The sequence below is a fragment of the Protopterus annectens genome, chromosome 1.part2 (assembly GCF_019279795.1).
Source record: "Protopterus annectens isolate FY-2018-M chromosome 1.part2, PAN1.0, whole genome shotgun sequence".
NCBI lineage: Eukaryota > Metazoa > Chordata > Ceratodontiformes > Protopteridae > Protopterus > Protopterus annectens.
In genome coordinates, this window is record NC_056727.1 from 831,447,385 (window position 1) to 831,465,127 (window position 17,743).

General features: G+C 37.9%; 1 protein-coding gene across 2 annotated transcripts in view; it reads left to right on the top strand.

The window, feature by feature from the left end:
• HEATR1 (HEAT repeat containing 1) overlaps positions 1-17,743 on the top strand; it is a 1,780,420-nt gene that overhangs the window by 1,480,207 nt on the left and 282,470 nt on the right. For both annotated transcript variants that reach the window (XM_044059100.1, XM_044059109.1), the window contains exon 37: positions 6,340-6,490. In XM_044059100.1, the coding sequence (XP_043915035.1) occupies positions 6,340-6,490 (151 nt within the window). The remainder of the gene's footprint in view (positions 1-6,339; positions 6,491-17,743) is intronic.

Consider the following 17,743-nt stretch of genomic DNA (forward strand, 5'->3'; position numbering starts at 1 on the left):
CCAGCAGGCCTGCGTCCAAAGCTTTCAGAGCACCTTCCCTGCACTCTAGCCACTGCCATGCACAGGGGAAGTTTTGTACAAAGGTAGTGGTTAGTGCACAAAAAACTTCAGAACTTTCTTGCTGCTGAAGATTGAGCTCATTCATGGACTTCGGGTGATAGATGATTGGATAGCATTTCATTAAAACTCAACAAATAAGTTCCCCAAAGTTGTATTTTTCTTAATATGAAGAAAAAATTATTTTGTATGTAATATTGTATTTTAGGACTTTTCTACCTTTTGTTGAATAACTGTCGCACTAACTTTTCCCATCAGTTCAGGATTTCAGTATCTAGCTTTTCAGGGGGAATTCCTGTGTTTTTTGATTAAAAACACAAGTCAGACTTTTACCTCAGGAATTATTGTATGTGGCTGGAATATATTCTTAGTTGGGTGGTCTTTGAGAAATGTTACCACAGAGATTTATTTTTCTTTTAGGAGTTACTACCAATCCTTTGTTGCTGTGCCTATTGCTTATCAGCCATCTTTTTTGGCTGTAAGCCAGTCTTTTATCCTTCAGGGATTCCATAATTTTTGGTTCATTTTTGAGTGGATGAGTGCACTGCTTATCCATTACTTTGTTGTGAGAAACTAGGATAAGTGTGTGTGTGTTTTGTCCCTAAAATAATTTTCTCAGAAATGTCTTCTCTTTGGTGAAAAGGTGTCATCAACTTTTGGGCTCCACTGTCTGCCTGTGAGATTCCTTTTTTGGCTAGGACATGGACCATGGTCCCACAAACTCTGTTGATCTGTCCTTGAGCTGCAAGAAGTAAAAAGTTATGGAGGAGTCTTTGTTCTTCAAGCCAGCATCCTCTGTGCCTCAGCCATTGATTGGGTGACTCTACTGTGGTCATATGTTGTTCCTCAGACTGCTCATCTTTTTCTCCTGAACCCTTTGGTGTTACTTTCTCAGGATGCCATCATGGACTAAGAGGCAGGTGCATTTTCCATGGCTGTGCAGTTGTCTTTTTTGGGGCAAGAGAGAATTGTCCTTGCTGAATTTGGAGAATGTCCTGGGAGAGGCTGTTTTGCTGTACCACAATGAGGAGCCTCTTTCTGGGGGGGTAGGGACCATCTGTTGAGCCACTCTTCTCTTGTAGGCCTTCTAGGAAGAAGAAACCTAAATTTCGACCTGTTTCTTTCTGAAGCAGATAAGTGGCTGAATTAAGCAATACGTTTTTTGAGAATGTTTCCGTCTCTAAGTGATGATCCCCCTCATAAAAAGAGGCTAAAGAGGAACAGGATTTGACTGGCATGTTGTTTCTAATACTTCCTCATCACAAGGTGGGGATTCTGATTCTAAAGACACTCCCTCCTTCCATCCCACAAGTTTTTTTTTTTCAGGGTATTGGGATTATTATAGCTATAACCAAGTGAACAGAACTGTAGACTCCTTCTTAGGTAAGAAAACTCTGAAGTTTTTCACGCTATAGCCACTGCTTTATACCACTTCTCTTGCCCTTGGCAATCCCTAGGGTGTATGGAATGTACCCTAAAGCTTATGCCCAGGTTATACCTGACAGTTCTGTTGAGTATGTTTCCATCTTGCATCTTACATGCATGCACACTGATGATTGGTAGGCTGATTTTGTATGTAATTTCTTTTTATCTCTGAACCAGTATCACAGTTACATTTTGTTAAGAACATTCAAGAGACAATGTTTTCTGAAAAAAAATCCCCTTTTATATCACAGCAGGCACTCAAAATTATACACACTTACCAGAACTGAGGTTTATCCTTTCAATTAAGAGCACAATTAAGAGCAGCTGCCCCAGTTCAGTGTTGCACCCACAGGTATTGTATATTCTAAAGTTATGGTTAGCCATGCTAATGCATGTTAGGGCCTGTATTCCCACCTGTGGAGATTGCGGTCTGTTTTATCTTTTGTTTTCCCCATTGTGAAAAAATGCATGACTTCTATAGTCATTAACTTTTAGCCATAAGAGAAAGCATACTGTCTAACTTTAAATAAACTAAATTGTGCAGTGTCATGTTTAATGCATCAAGCTGTTAAGGTTGCTGGGGGGTATCCACTTGTATAACTGTTCAGTTCCCCCAGCTTCAGTCTTCATGTTTTTACTTCTTTTTTCACTGAATTGTCTGCCAGTACCACTTTAAAAGTTACATTTCACTCAGAATGCACTGTTCAACAAAATTGCTTGCCAATATCCATTCAAATGTTAATCACATTGAACGTCACGGATTTCACTTGGCACACATTGATCAGACCTTTCTTGATTAACTATGTGCACCTATAGGCTGCTTGTCAAAAGCCAGAAGCATGTGCTGATGGAGAAAAAAACAGCTAGTTATTTTGCAAATGCAAGAAAGTTACAATTATGGTATCCACCAATTATTCACGCTTTAAGTCCTTTTGCTTAACCTATCTATAGCTTAAACAGTGAACATTAATTTAGACATTTAGCACTGTATCAAGGGAGAATATATATATATATATATTTTTAATTCTTTGCATCATATGGTCAGTTTACATTTACATCCCCAGGCAGCTAGAGATCCCAGCATTGTATTAACTTTACACTGTAACAAGAAAAGGAAGGCTGGGAAGTAGTATGTTAGTCTGGGTTTGTTGCAACTAGGAGTACCGCCATACTTTATGTAGTATTAGTAGCATATACATTAGTCACTGATAAACCACCACCACTTCGCATTTATGGTATATCTGAGTACACTGAAAAATTATTATGCATTTTATATCAGGAAACATTTATGCAAATATTAGTAACAATAAAAACTGTTACATTGTCACTTCTTCAGTCCCTTCAGTGTGCTTCTGAATAAATAGGAGCATAAAGTTGGCTTCATGCTTTACACTTTTCCCACCAGTTTAAACAGTTAACAGACTTCATCTTTTTCATTCACTTCTTGCAAAGCTGCTGTTCATATGTTTAAACTATATCTAGTGGGTCTGATGCTTTACAGTTCTAAACCTTATTCATTATCTTCACTTCGCTGCTGATATTCTTCGTCATCCTCGTTTCCGAGCGCCATGTTGTAATTGAATTTAAACCTGTTTGTTGATTGGTGGGGTGGGGGGGCCTTCATGGCCAGTGCAGGTTTTACAAAAGGTGAGTGCATGATTTTTGTAAGATGGAGCAACTGTTTCTCTTTCTTACCCCATGGGGGAAGCACAGTCAGTTGCTAAACAAATATTTTTTTCCAGTGGATTGCTAACTGCATTATCTTTTATCTTTTGCTATCAATTATTCCAACAAATTACTGGAACCACCACGATGATAAAAACTGTTTTATTTCAATAAAAACAAGCGCTTTCACGCACTAACAAGTGCGCTTCTTCAGGTTATGATAGTTTTAAAAATGCATCAGTATATATACACAAACACACCCTATTTAATAAGCCAAATTGGCGGCAAAGGCCCAATTAATTATGCAAATTAGAAATAGTAGGAACTTTTGTTGTTAAGAACAACAGTATACCAGCTTGACATCATGCACAAATTTATATATCGTATAAGCATACCATATAAAAATATATAAAAACAGAAATCAAATCTAATCAAAAATTATTATTAAAGCTATTAAGTAAAAACTCTTGAAACCCTAAGTATTTGATTAAATTGTATGGCATTCTTACTAGAAAGTAGATAATCTTTTGCTATCAAGCATCCAACCCTTTGGAAAACTATTGCTGTCAAAGGCCATTGTCAGTGATTGCTTCAAAAATGTCTCTCTTCCTGGACAGTTGTTCTATGGTCACTTGGTAGTGAGAGTTTCACTGAGCATTGTTTGAACCATGACTACAGAGATCAAACCGCTTCTGACACTTCGCTAATTTAGGACTTGTGAGCATTCTGCTTTTACCTGTTGCTTGGCCCTTTCTTTCCAGGAAATTTTAATACCTGGAATTCCTCTCGTAGAGTTATCAAGGAAAACATCGGTCTTGCATGTCATGTGGTCCGCATTATTTCTAGATAGGTTGCTCTTTTAGACCTATGGTGTTTAGTCCACCGATTCAGTGCCTGTCTTATTAACTTGTGGTCCACACATCTGTCAGTTTCTTTCCTTGACAAAACAGGAACAGTGAAAAATTAATTGGACATTTTTTGTCATCTAGATTAGAAAATATGACTTTTATCAAGAATGTTCTGCTTTTTGCTTCTTTCCAAATTCCCTGTGTTACATTTCTTTGCTAATATTAGCTTTTTTTTCTTTTCACTGGAATTTAACTTGCTGATACCCATTCCACAGTAGTTTGATATTTTTTAGTAGACCTCAGTCATAGGTGTCCGTAGGCATTGTATGGAGATAATGGAGAACACTGGACTGAGCATAACTCGCGTCTGTGAATATGAGAGTGAGTTAAGTTCAGTCCTGTGTTCTCTAGCATCTCCACTTGAAGTCATCAGCATTATGTAAAGGCTTTTTTTTCAGGAAGGGGAATAACATTGAATAAAATATAGGAATTAAGTTAGCTAATGCCTAAAAGTGGAGCATTCATAATTAACTACAAAAATTATATTTTTTAAATCTCATTTATATTATCTATTTAAAATTGTTGCTTGAGTAAAATGTGGAGATTTTATTTTTTTTTTTAATGTTTATCCACACTGACTAATATTCTCTTCTGTTTTTTTTTTTTTGCATTGCAAGTGTTGGGTGCTCAATATAATGGTAATGGTACAAATGGAATTCTGTGAAACTTTGCATCATGATGTAGTACAGAACTTGTCAAAATGATTCATCATAAGGCATAGCTTGCCAGATGCAGCGCTGGAAACAACAGCCAACTTGTGACAAGAGTTGGTATGAAATCAAAAGTCTGCCCGCCACGAGAATTGTGTCTGCCATTTTGTCTGTCTGTCGCAGCAGTCTGCATGACCTTTATATATATATATATATATATATATATATATATATATATATAAAACCACATTTGCGGTGGCGGCATCTATGTGTGTCTGGAGGAGCTAGGGGGTAACTGCAATGTACAAGTTAAATTTGTAAGATCATAATTATAACCATGTCAAAACATGCGTACAAGGATTCTCAACATATTAATGGGAGAGCTTAAAAATGTTAAACAACAATACTAGGGACACTTTGCAAATCATCAGTTGATATTAATGAATGTAAATAAAAATTGTACAAGGGCTGCAGGGATTAAAATAACTACACATTTCATTAAACTAAGACCACATCACTGCCACATCCCTGTGCCAAAACAGACTGGTATGCAATAAAAATAATTTGGTGGAAATGCACTCTCTAGGTTTTATGAGATGCCTGGACAGCTGGCAAGCTGATCTGTAGATCATAAGAACCATCTCTTCGATAAATACTGAGCTGATTCTAAAAGACAACTCCGCAGTCCTATGTATTACAATAAATAGTTATTTTAGATGTTTGCATGGCATTAACAGAGAACACCAATGATTGTGATTTAAAATGTTAGGACAGCAGCATACTTGTGCCGTAACATTTCAAACGTCACGAAAAAACACTATCTCAGTCCAGTATTCTTCGCTATTACCCATTGTAGCAGGATGTTCCCTCAGCATTTATTTAGATTCAGTTATTGGCCGTACGGTTTTTACAATCATTTTTAAGCTGCATTCTGGTGTTTGTTTTGTTATCACTACTGTTTGATATGTCAGCACAGTTTTATACATAATTGCATAATATTTTATATTTTATTGTTGTTTTTGCCACCCCCCCCCCCCAAAAAAAAAAAAAAAACAAACAAACAAAAAAAACTTTGCATTAATTGCTCAGCTCATGGAAAAACAAGGAATAATGTGATTTATATAGGCAGTCTCTTGTAGGCTAGTACCCATAACCAAATCTTTCTAAACTATGGTTCTGAAGTAAAAGCTCCGTTGCAGGTGTTTATCTTTGGTCAAGCTTTCACAGTTGAACAAACTTACTCTGCTGTACTAGGGCTTCGTATAGTGAGGTGTACATCTGCATGAAGAGCTGCAAAGCTAATGCCATTGTAGCTAAGTAGAGGCAATTTTATTACTTGTTGCAGAAGATTAAGGCCATAGCCTGCTTATGAGCTTCATCACACTGTTCTGAATTCCCCATTTGCTTATATCTGTGATTCTTTGCAATTCACTTAACCAGAAAGTTGTTGCTGGTCATTCCTGAAAAGATAGGCAGTTCAGCTCAGTACTTTTAATTGGTTAAGATACAATTAAAAAGGAAAGGAAATTCTTGAAACAAAATTGTTCACTCATTAACCCATTGTATGTAGCAAAGATGATTATAGAAATAGCTAGAGAAAAGGTTTGCCAAAGTAGCTATTCTCTTTGTTACAGGTTGATGCCAGCTGTGCTGAAGACCTTAAAAGATAGAAAGGAGCTACTGTCCAATGAGATCTACTTGTTAAGTGCAGTAACAGCCCTCCAGAAAGTCACTGAGACGCTACCCAACTTCATCAGTCCATACCTAGTGGATATCTTAATGCAGGTGAGTTACCAAGTTTGCATTCAACTGTCCTAGCATTATTGTAACAGTTGCACGAGAGATAGATGATTATACAATTTTTTTATTGTTCGCAGAACCAGTCATGTAAGCCAAATGTTATACGGGATGACCACACATTAAAACGAAACTGTGATTGTGGCAGAGAGTTTTATGTGGTTAATTGAAGCACTAGTAAACAATTTTTTTAATCTATTACATCTTAAGTGTATAAAGCTTAGAAAATCATTAATGACTTCTAACAGTGTGTTGTTTTTGTTCTGAAGGAACAAAGTGAAACAGAACTATAAAAAAAGAATATCTAGGTACTTTCAGATTGGCATCATTCAGTACTACACTGTTAATAAAAAAGCTGTAGTCCTGTGCTGAGGCAGGCCACGTCTGTCTCTGTGTCACTCACTAAGACTTTTAGAAGGTTATGCTTCATTCTTTTTATCCTGTAGCCCTCATCTGCTCACTACCACAGTTACTCTTCCAATTCCTTTATTTGCTTCTCTTCATATCAAATGGTTCTACTAATACCAGAATCAGGCACCTAAATCTTCACCATAAGTAGGATACAGTGGGCAGGGGGTTCCTCCCCAGTTTGGAACAGTCCCATCTTACAAATTAAGAAGCGTGATGAACTGTCTTCATTCACACTAGACCTGAATAATTCAGTTGATACTAACAAATTCCCACTGTGTTTGACTTACATGGTCTTCCTTGAGAAGAAGGGGATACAGTCTAAGGCTGGGTACTGTCAAGGTGTAAATGGTTGCCTTGAATTTCCTGTGGTCCTTTTTTGCAGATGTTTGCATTATTGCCTTTTTCCTCTTTATTGTTGACATCATTTTTTTTTTCAAACAATCATTAAATATAGTAGCGCAGTCCCTACAAAAGTAGAAGGCCTTTGGTCGGTCCCAATAACTTAATACACCTGTAGTTCTAGCTCTAAATGCTCTACTAGACAAATGAAGTGCATTTTTTGTTTCAACATTCCTATTAACTTCTGCCTCCCATCCCTCACACTACACATTTCTGTCTTCTTTGATTTTTTGGCATACTTAACCTGTTTACACTTGCACATCAGGTAATTTTCAGTAATTTCATCAGTTTTAAATTGCATAGTAACTTTTTACTTACTTGCGTTGTGTGTCCAGTCAGTACATATTCAAACCATGGGTATTGTTTTTCAAATGCAGCAAAACAAAAAAACTCTCCATTAAAAAAAAAAAGTTTCAAATGCATAAAGTTTGCTTTCCTAAATGGATGAAAGATGTGGCACGCACTGATTTTAAAGTTCATAAGTACAATAATATTGTCCTATGTAATATACTTGTCAATAATAATGACCTTTATTTGAAGCTGTTACTGCAGGCCTGCAGGTATTTCTGGTAACCTACACTGTTCCTTCTGCTTGCCCCCCCCCCCACCTTTGCCGCTGCAGTTGTACCAGTCTTTTATTTATTTTTTTTATTTTACATTTGTTGACCGGGCTAGTCCAACTGGATACATGTCCATTTTCAGTGGAGGCCCGGGGAGAAAAGCTCCAGGATCATGGTAAGTTAAACCAATACAATGATGAAGTTACAACAAGTAAATCAAGTAAATACAAATACAATGTTGTTGTTAGGACAAGTAAATACAGGTAAATACACTGACGCTTACAGGCCCAAATAAAGGAAGCAAGAGTGAAAATTATGTTTTGAAGAGGTACAGAATTAAACAGCTAGACAAACAGGCAAAATAGTCTTAATGCTATAATCCACCTGCATTTGTTGAGAAGGTACCTGTAATTCATTGCCTTCGAAGAATGGTCCCCCAGCAGTCTGTCGCCTCTACTTATGACAGCACATCATCTTTGATTGGATCATCTTTCTGAATTAATGACAATAGTTCCATATCGGACACTTCTCTTTACTGCACAACTTTTATTTGTATATCCTGTTTTGCATTTGCTGCAACAGTGCCATTGGATTACTGCTTCATGCCATCCACCTGGACCTCTAATGTAAAGACAGTAATAGCAAACGTTTCACTCTTCACATTATAATTTGCTTTCAGCCACATCATTTTCTTGACATCTGCACTCAGCAGAACTCCTACTTCTGCTGTATATTGCTTCCTCCTAGTTACTTCTGCACCAGAAATTAGAGACTTGCACTGATGAAAGAGTAGGGAAGTCCCCTAGTGCCCTGGAAAAATTCCCCTAAGTAGTATGAAGTCCACCTCAAGTCTCCCCTGAAAGTGACCTCTGGCTGAATGGGACTAATCTGGTCAACAAAGGGGTGATGATGAAAAAAAAAGTGTGTCTGCTTGATGGTGTCACCCAACAAAAGAGATCTGAATGCTTGCATGCTTTTCTGGACAAGCATCTGTGTACAGTGTTAAGTCTCAGCTATGACTGCCCACCCACATAAGGCATCACTCCATCGAATTACCAGGGCTGCCATATTGCCCCCCTAGGCAAATCATATTTAAATTGTTGTTTGACAAGGAAAAACCTTTTCAGTTCTGTAGCTCTCAAGTTTGTCTGTACCAGGAGTTTGCCTCTGAAAACAGCCTATGACGTATCATTATCCTGCAGATCTGAAGGTCAAAGTGCAAGGCAAGGGTCATGTATTTTGTTCTGCAGAGTCAGCCCTACAGTTCTTCAAGGGTTGCTTAATGCAAGAGTTTGTATGAATGATGTACATAGCAGTATATTTATATTAGCCAGACAGACAAACTGAGAAGCTTCACTGCCTGGTCAAGGATGGTCTCAGCACCTGGAATGTTTGTCGTAGTTCCTGCTTCTACAGTCGCATCACATCTAAGCAGCTCCACTGTGAGGAATAACGTAGGAAACCATCCTGCTGAAGGTATAACAGGCTGAAGAAAACCTTGGCAAGGCAGCTGTTTAGACCAGATATTCACCTCTCCAACATTTGGACTCTTCCCTGTGGAAGACCCATCAAGAGATAGAGCTGTCTGAAACCACACCTGACAGGGAGGAATTGCCAAATAACAGCAGCGATCCCCCCCCCACAGTCTGGCCTAGTGAAGAGAATTAAGAAAAAATACTAAGAAGAGCAAAACCAAGAGGGGAGTCGACTACCAAATCCTTTAAGGGCTACAAACAGCAAACTTGTGGACATAATTTAATGCAGGAGCTACTTACTGTGAGGGTTTTACTGGTTAGTTTATTTGGTAAATGTGTGTGAAGTGGCCTATTCTCCCAACTGTATCAGCTCTGTTGTATTGTTGTGATGTTAAAAATGTTGCTCAGCAGCCTGCAGTGTAGTTCATAAGTTCACTGTGATGCTGTTGCATCTAACATTGCTGTTTGTGTGGTTCTTCCTTTGTCTGTTATCTTAAGGGAGTTTAATTCCCAATATAAATGATTCATGTTTAAAAATGTCTGTGTAAGCCTAAAATAAACATCTGCTATATCCAAGAGTGCAAGTTCCCATACGTGACATCGGTGAACCCTAGCAAGCTTCTGGGACAGCCCAAGTATATGTAATGCCTGTAAGAATGATGAGGCAGGTAGGTAGGTGTTGGTAATTTTGTCAAAACTAAACTTGGCTGGTTGCTGGTAAAAGAAGTCCATGAGAGAATGCAGGATCCGTGTGACTGAACTTCCAAATTCCTGTTGGTCGTTACCCTTGAGAATGTCTGCAGGTAATAATACATTTCCGGCAGCACTTCTTTGACTTCAGCTGTCTGGAATATGGGAGGGAAAAGTACATACCACTCTTTACATCAAAGGGTGTTAATGATCCCAGCAGGCACTGAAGTGCATCCTACATAGTGTTACTACCTGACATCTCAAAGGGTAATTGAAGAGGCTATATGTGGGTTGAGAGTTATACTGACTGTACCATCCACAGGAGGAAGTTTGTTGTAATTTCCTCTGGTAACCTCACTGCTAGTAGGTTGGGTTACAGGCTGGCCTAGCCTGATGAAAAAGCATTCAAGAGCGAAATATTGCCTGCCCACTTAACTCAAACGGGGGTGATTCATATGACACTCTGAGCCCTTGGTGTTGAGAAATTTAGTCAGTTGCATAAGAGGTGAAATTTCACAGTTTGAGTGTCAACGCATGAGGAATCCTCTCCATCAAAGACTAATGGGAGTCATTGAAGCTAGAGCTCAGGTATCTGTTTTAAGACCCAGCTTTTGAGCAAAAGGCAAGACCCCAAAAGACAAATTCGTGAAGATAATGTGGAAAATGTCATTTCTCAACTATAAGATATCCAAGTTTAGAGAGAGAGCAACTGTAAAGATATAAACAACTTGAAGTGATCACAAAGGGCAAAATGCAGTTATATTTGAAGGGTATAGCTCCTAGATATTGGGCTTTGGGTGTAAATCCTGGAAGATTTAGTGTTTCAAGCAAAACATATGAAAAAAAACCCACAAGGGATAATTCCAGCAGTTTACAGCACTAAATTGGACACTGTCAGCCTTACCCTACTGAAGTAAATGCCGAATTCCTGGCACACTTCCAGATTTTATATTTTGAGGTGTCTAGTGATGACAACTTCTGTAAAGTTTAAAATCGAACTTCTTCTCTATTTGTAATTTGCCTGCCTAAATTTCTGACACTACCAGATTTGTAATCAGCAGCAAGTAAAAGCCCCAAACCTTGATAGACTAAGCATTTAATTATATAAAGCATTATTAGATTTACCGAAGCACCTTTTGTCGTTTCAGTATCCAAAATCACCTATGTCCAGTATCCAGTAACACAAAGAATTAATGACCACTTGTGCTAATCCAACATCAGAATTAAATAGCCACATTAGCTTGTAGCTAAGGCCCTGCACCTGTTTAAACATTTTAAGCTTGCCTAGAGGTTCTGGTGTTTTCCATGGAGAAGTAATGGATGATGATCTTTGAAGAAGATGGTGCACTTTTTACAGTATTCCCTGAACTGAGTAAAGACCTGACAAAATTCCAGAAGTACATACCTTTATCAGTGGTTAGTGAAGATGATAAACTGTACGATAGAATTTTAGCCAACATCATCTCGTGCTCTTACTCAAGCTGTGTTTGCGCCTAGATGATCCAGTACTGACCATTTACATGCCTTTGTTTGTATGTACCGGTTACAAGGGCAGCAGTGGAACTGGCCACAGCTGTTCTAGTAAGACTTCAAGAAAGAGGTTATGAAAGAAGTGTAAATGGCAAACTCTTCAGAGCAAACTATTTTTATAGTGGTAGTATTCTTTAGATTATTTTATAAGTCACAATAAACACAGTAACTGTTACTTTTGTAATATTTTGTAAACCACTTACGATATCTCAGCAACCTCTCAAGTTACACACGTACTGTCAGCAGCATTTTATTCATCTAGCTGAGAGCTTTCATATGAGGCTAAGGAATTATGTCTGTGTTACTTGGTATTTGAGAAATTTAGAAAAATGTGAAGGTTATATCTATATAAATTAATGTCATAAAAATAACAGTTAATATTTATCTACCTACATTAGACATAAGTAAATTATTAATATAGTTGAGATTGCCATTGTGTGAGCTTTAATGTGAAATCTTTTAAAACCCTGTACATAGCATGGTTTTGGGATTATCGATGAAAATATGAACAAGCAATATTTGATGTCTAGATGCTTCAGTAGGAGTTAACTACAGATGCACCCGGAGGCGTCACTCGGATGTAATGAGTTAAATGTCAGTAAAAATATTTTGTTTAAGGTTAGTGTAGTGACTCAAAGTAAGAAAGCTATTGATTCATGTCCTCATAAATACCTTAGAATCTTGTCACACCCTAATTCTGTTTGTGATAGATTCCAATTTCTGGTCAAAAATCTCTCTGCTTCAACTGCTGGAAAAAAATGCACATCGTAGTATTTGCATTTTCAGCACTTGGCAGGTGAGTTGAGAACAGAAGAAGAGAGCATTAGAGGTATTTGTGATTACGATTACAGTATGCACAGCACTACACTCTAGGTTCCACTCCAGAGTTAGCATCCCCTTTCTTAAATTTAGCACTCAGGATGGAGTCCACAGTATTTCTACAGCATAGGTTGCTGCAGACATGGAGCACTGAAGTGTGCATGCCTGAGTAGTGCTTGGTATGGCCAAGTGAATGCCATAGTCTATGCTACTGCTGCAATATCCTGTGCCATTGCTAGGAGTCAGTGTAACAGAACACCTCCCTCCCCAAGAAATGGGGTAAAATACTCAACCGCTTACCCCTATTTCCCCCTGGGCTCCTTCAGCTTCAGGGTTGCTAATTAACATCCCAGTTCATGAGGTTTAACTTCCTGTGGCATGGAGCCAGCTCACCAGTAGCTAATTTTAGTCTTGATATATGTTTTTATGGATTGCCACCTTTTATTTATTTTGTGCAATGGCTAGATTCTGTTTGGTGGTTTGAATTTTCTGTCCTTTTGTGTCACAGTATTGCATAAAAGTGTATTATTTTAGTGTTAGAAGGTAGCACTGTACCCCACCCCCACCACACACACATGCACAGACTAGGTTATGGTTGCTCTTTACTCCATTGAATGCATTATTCAGGTAATTATAAACCTTTTCTGTAGTAGTACATGGGAGGTAGTTTTTCCTCTGCTGATAGCCTTATGTTATTGTGCATATTTTTTTCCCTCCAGTATTACTTGGATATGTGGGAGTCTGTCATGTATAGGGTATAAAATGAAATGCTCTTTAACTGGTCACAGTGACTAATATGTCTTGTGATGCATCTAAAATCGTAGAAAAGTCATTTGTTATGTAGACTTTATGGAGGTTAGTCCACATCTCCCATCTCTGTATGTCTGTTAAGCTTGCTGACAGGAAGTGTTGCCAGAGTGGTAGCGATCTGTCATGAATAAAAAAGCTGCAGACTTGAATAAATATATTTTCTGTCAAAGTTTTTTTGTTCAGAGCCTTGGAAATATGATTTAAAATAGAAATATGGTTGAGCTGAACCTTGGAATTCTTTTACGTGAAGGAAATTAGGGAGAAAATTGGATGCTTTGAACCCATGAATTTGACTTAGTCCGGAATACAAGTGGATTTTATCAAAAGTTTGAAAATGTTCAGTATGCTGCTGACAAAGAAACCATGAAAGTATTTACACTCTTACTGTTATTGAGGAAAGAGAAAATAGCAACACCTGAAGAAAAATGTAATCATTACCAGCCCAGAAAGAGTTAATTTACCATTTATTCTACTTTTTTTTTCACAAGATCCCAAAGCCCTATAGAGATTATAGATGTGTATGTTGAAGCTGAAGACTGTGAATTTGGTGAGCTACACAATTCATTAATAAAGGATAGCATGCCTTGTAATCTAAGACAGTATGATACGAGAGACTATTAAGAAAAACAAATCTGGCCTTATCAAAAGCTGTGGATTTATGGAGAGCCAATACAGAAAAAAATCAACAGGGAAAATTAATTTATGTAAAACTCTTGAGTTAAGTAATAAGGCATTTTGAATAAGAAATAGCCAGGATGTGTTACAGCAGTAATGAATATAAAGTAAAAGCCATGTGAGAATCTAAGATGGAGGAAGTGATAAACATTGAGCAGTTTTAATTCAAGTTTGCAGTTGGTGCGGCTATAAACATAACAGGAAGTCCCATCCCTGCATGTAGTCAAGCTTGCAGAATTTGTGATAGAAAGGGGCATTTTTCAAAGGTGTGTAACACGAAAGCAAGTGTAGTCAAAATGATCTCTATACTAGCTGATGCTGTTACACAAAGTCTAAACCCTAACTATAAGTCAGACAACCCGGGTTCATGTAGCACTTTGGGTGCTAGAAGAGCTGGGAAAAGAATGGCAGCAGTCAGTAGCAAGCATTGGCTTGCTTTCCTGAAGGACAAAATGAGGAATGGTCCACGTAGCTATCTTGCCATATGCAAGTAGAGACTTGCAGACAACAAAGTTGCATCCATTAATTGTGGGTATGGCCTCTTTATTTCAGTAAGGTGGTAGCAACTCTAGTTAGCAGACAGTTACATGGGGAGAGGGAACAATAGCGTCCTGCAGTGAATGGGTGCCCATGTCAGCCACCAGGAAGTGGAATTAAGGTCTTAAAATAGAAGCATCATCATTGCTTCCATCACTGGACACTGCAAGGGCACAGGCTCCACCAAGGATACCTGGGTGATGCCCACCAATGCCAGACTGTCACCCCCGCTCTATAAATTCCCAGAGTGGTAGAGGAACCAACTGAATCAAGACCAGTAGGAGGAGGAAAGCAAGTACATATGGAAAATTATTTTGTTAGTGTTCACATGGCTGCAGTTTTGACCAGGTGTAATATTTTCTACTTTTGCCTTCATTCAGGTCTCTGTATATATAGATAGTATTGTCTAAGAGCCATTTGATGGATGATGAAGTAAGGGTTGATGGATGATGAAGTAAGGGTTAACGTGGTGCCTTGTTCATGAGGTAGATGTTTTTGTTTTAGGGAAAAAATGAAGCTGAACTTTTCTGTCTCCCTTTTAATCAAATTACGCTTGTTTTAAATGTTAGTGTTTTTATTATTTGTGCAGTACATGAAAGACCTGAGTTTCTTACTGCTGCTGAAACATAAGTGTAGACCTGAATTTCTTTCTGTTTATATAATCGTAGAGTAGACTACAGGTTATTTCTTAATGCTTCTTAAAGGTAACTGAGCCTGAATCACTAACAGTACATTTGTCTTAGCAAAGTGTCTGTGAGTTGTGTTTTCATAAATTATACACACCATCTAAGTGGGGTGCAAGTCAATGTATAAATTTCGAAGTTCACATAATTTATTTGAGAATTTGTAGATTTTTTCCCCAGCATTCTGTAAGATTGGACCTGTTGTTATTGGTGTATATTGTTAATGTACGAGATGTTATATATTGGTGTGGCATATTTTTAAATCACTTCCTGAGTCTGTTTCATTTGTTGAGATGAATGTGTAAAATGGTCAGCTTCTAAGACGTATCATCCTTGATGTTTATTTTATTTTTTTTATTTATTTATTTTTTGCAGCAGTGTGTTCCATAATCAGTTTGTGTGTGAGCAGTAAAAATATGTAAAATATTAACACTGTCTCTAGACTACAGGTAGCCGAAAAGTTAGTAAATTATGATGCTTTTTCTGTTGGAGTTAATTAGGCAGTATAAGTTGAGCATAATACAGTTTTTAATTAAGATATAGAATATCTTGAGAAATTTTAACCTTTTAAATATCCTGGTCATATACTGACCATATCAAATCTCCATTTTGATATTAAGCGATGCATTTAAAATCAACTTTCGTATGATAATGCAGCTAACAATTTCAAAAAATATTTTACATTCATAAACCAACACCCCACCCCCTCAGTTCTTCAAGTGAAGAGCCAAAAAAAAGCATTTAACTATAATCAGCCAATCACTATATTGTAAGTGACTGGTTTATTACAGTTAGATCTATGCCCCACCCCAACCCATCTAGCAATCCATCTCTTCCATTGAAGAGCAAAAAAAAGACTGGCGTTCCTTCTACTGGCACACCAGCCAGGCAACCAAGTGGCCAGATGCACGACATGCCCCCCCACCTCAGCCATTCAGGTCCCGTTTCTTAGCCCTGGCCCCAACCCTCCTTCAACATATTTTATCTAAAAAAATATATATTTTTTTAAACTGTAACAAACTGTTAGATACAGTTTATACTCTGCCTGCTACAGTGCTCATATTTTAGGTAAGAAAAAAAATCTTTTTATACTGTAGCAAATGGCCTGCCTAAATGGAGCACTACAGCGCTCAAGTTTGTCCATAAATGAAATACCGACTTTTAAAGCCAGTGTTGCATTAAAAAGGCATCCGGGATCTGCTGATCGTGCCCCCGAACACTTAGCACCCGGAACAGCTGCCCGTCACCCCACCCTAGCTATGCTACTGGTATTTATCATAGGTAGGGTACCTTTTGCTAACACCATATCAGTGATTAATGTATCAACTGCTTTGTGTATTTTGAGATGAACTCCTATACCAGTTTATTTTTAAGGGAAAATTGTGACAGTTTCATCATTTTATTGCCTTAAGGAATATTTGGATTTACGTTGACTAGGAAATGACATACAGTATCAATATTTAATTGCTTCATTAATTTCCGAAGCACCAAGTCTGAAAACAATTTTTAGTATATTGATATTTTCTTTTTTTTTTTTTTTGGAAAGGATGGAATGATTGCGGTTGCATCTACCAGTACTTGTATATTTAGACCAAATATGCATCCAGTCATTGGACGTGTATGCATTGTTCATTTGGTGGAATTTGTCTTCACAGGGGGTATGGCCTTAGAGGACATAGGTTGATTCCAACAGCAGACCATTTGAAGATGTTTCTCAGTTGGACTTCAACTCCGGCATGCACTGTCCCAAATGTTGATTGTGTGTTATCTATTACTGGAACTTACCTGATGTTTACTCATCAGCTTGTGTATCACGTAAGCTTCAACTCTCCTGCTTGTTTGGAATAGAGGTATAAGACCATCTTCCTCCCTCTCAATGTGCCCCTTGGAACTGGATTGTGAGGATCCAGAGGTCCTTCTATCAGCCAGACATGAATGTGACTTTCCTTCTCTGTGACTTCTCTTTTGTTGTCCCTTCTTCTGTGGTGAATCATGGGCTCATTACATCTACTGTGAAATGGCCTTTTGCTCTTTTGTCATTTTTCCAGTGCTTAATTCTGTGTCTGAGGATAAATAAACCAGAGTTGGCATTTATGTAGAGCCTGTCTTAAACAGAGCAGTGTTTGCCATTGTAAGTAAATAGAATCAGTGCTATCTTCTCCCAAGAAGGCAGCATTGGTGTTGAGTGCCATGGTAACTGAGAATTCTAGAGCATGATTCCTTCATCCAGCACAGGTCACAGAGAGCACACAGCATCTTTCTACATCACTGCTGAATAAGGAGTGAAGAGACTGACTGGTGTAATAAATCAATATTCTTCACCACTTTCAGGCCAGTGCCCTTAATTGTCTGATTCACATGTCCGGCTTCAGTCTTTCATTAAGTACCATCATCTGCAAAATCTGACAGACCATAATAGTTTCAACTCGCTTAAAATAATTTCATTCAGTCCCAACATAGCAAAATCATTTCACTGAAGTCTACCTTTGGTAAGCCAGAAACAAAACTTTTATTTGCACTCCCAACCCTACAGCCAAGCCACATAACTAATGTATGTTAATTCCATGGTTGCATGACAGTGGGGAAAAGGGCAAGATGAATGAGCATTGAAACTAGTTTTAAACAATATTGATTTGTTGTACTGGAACTTGC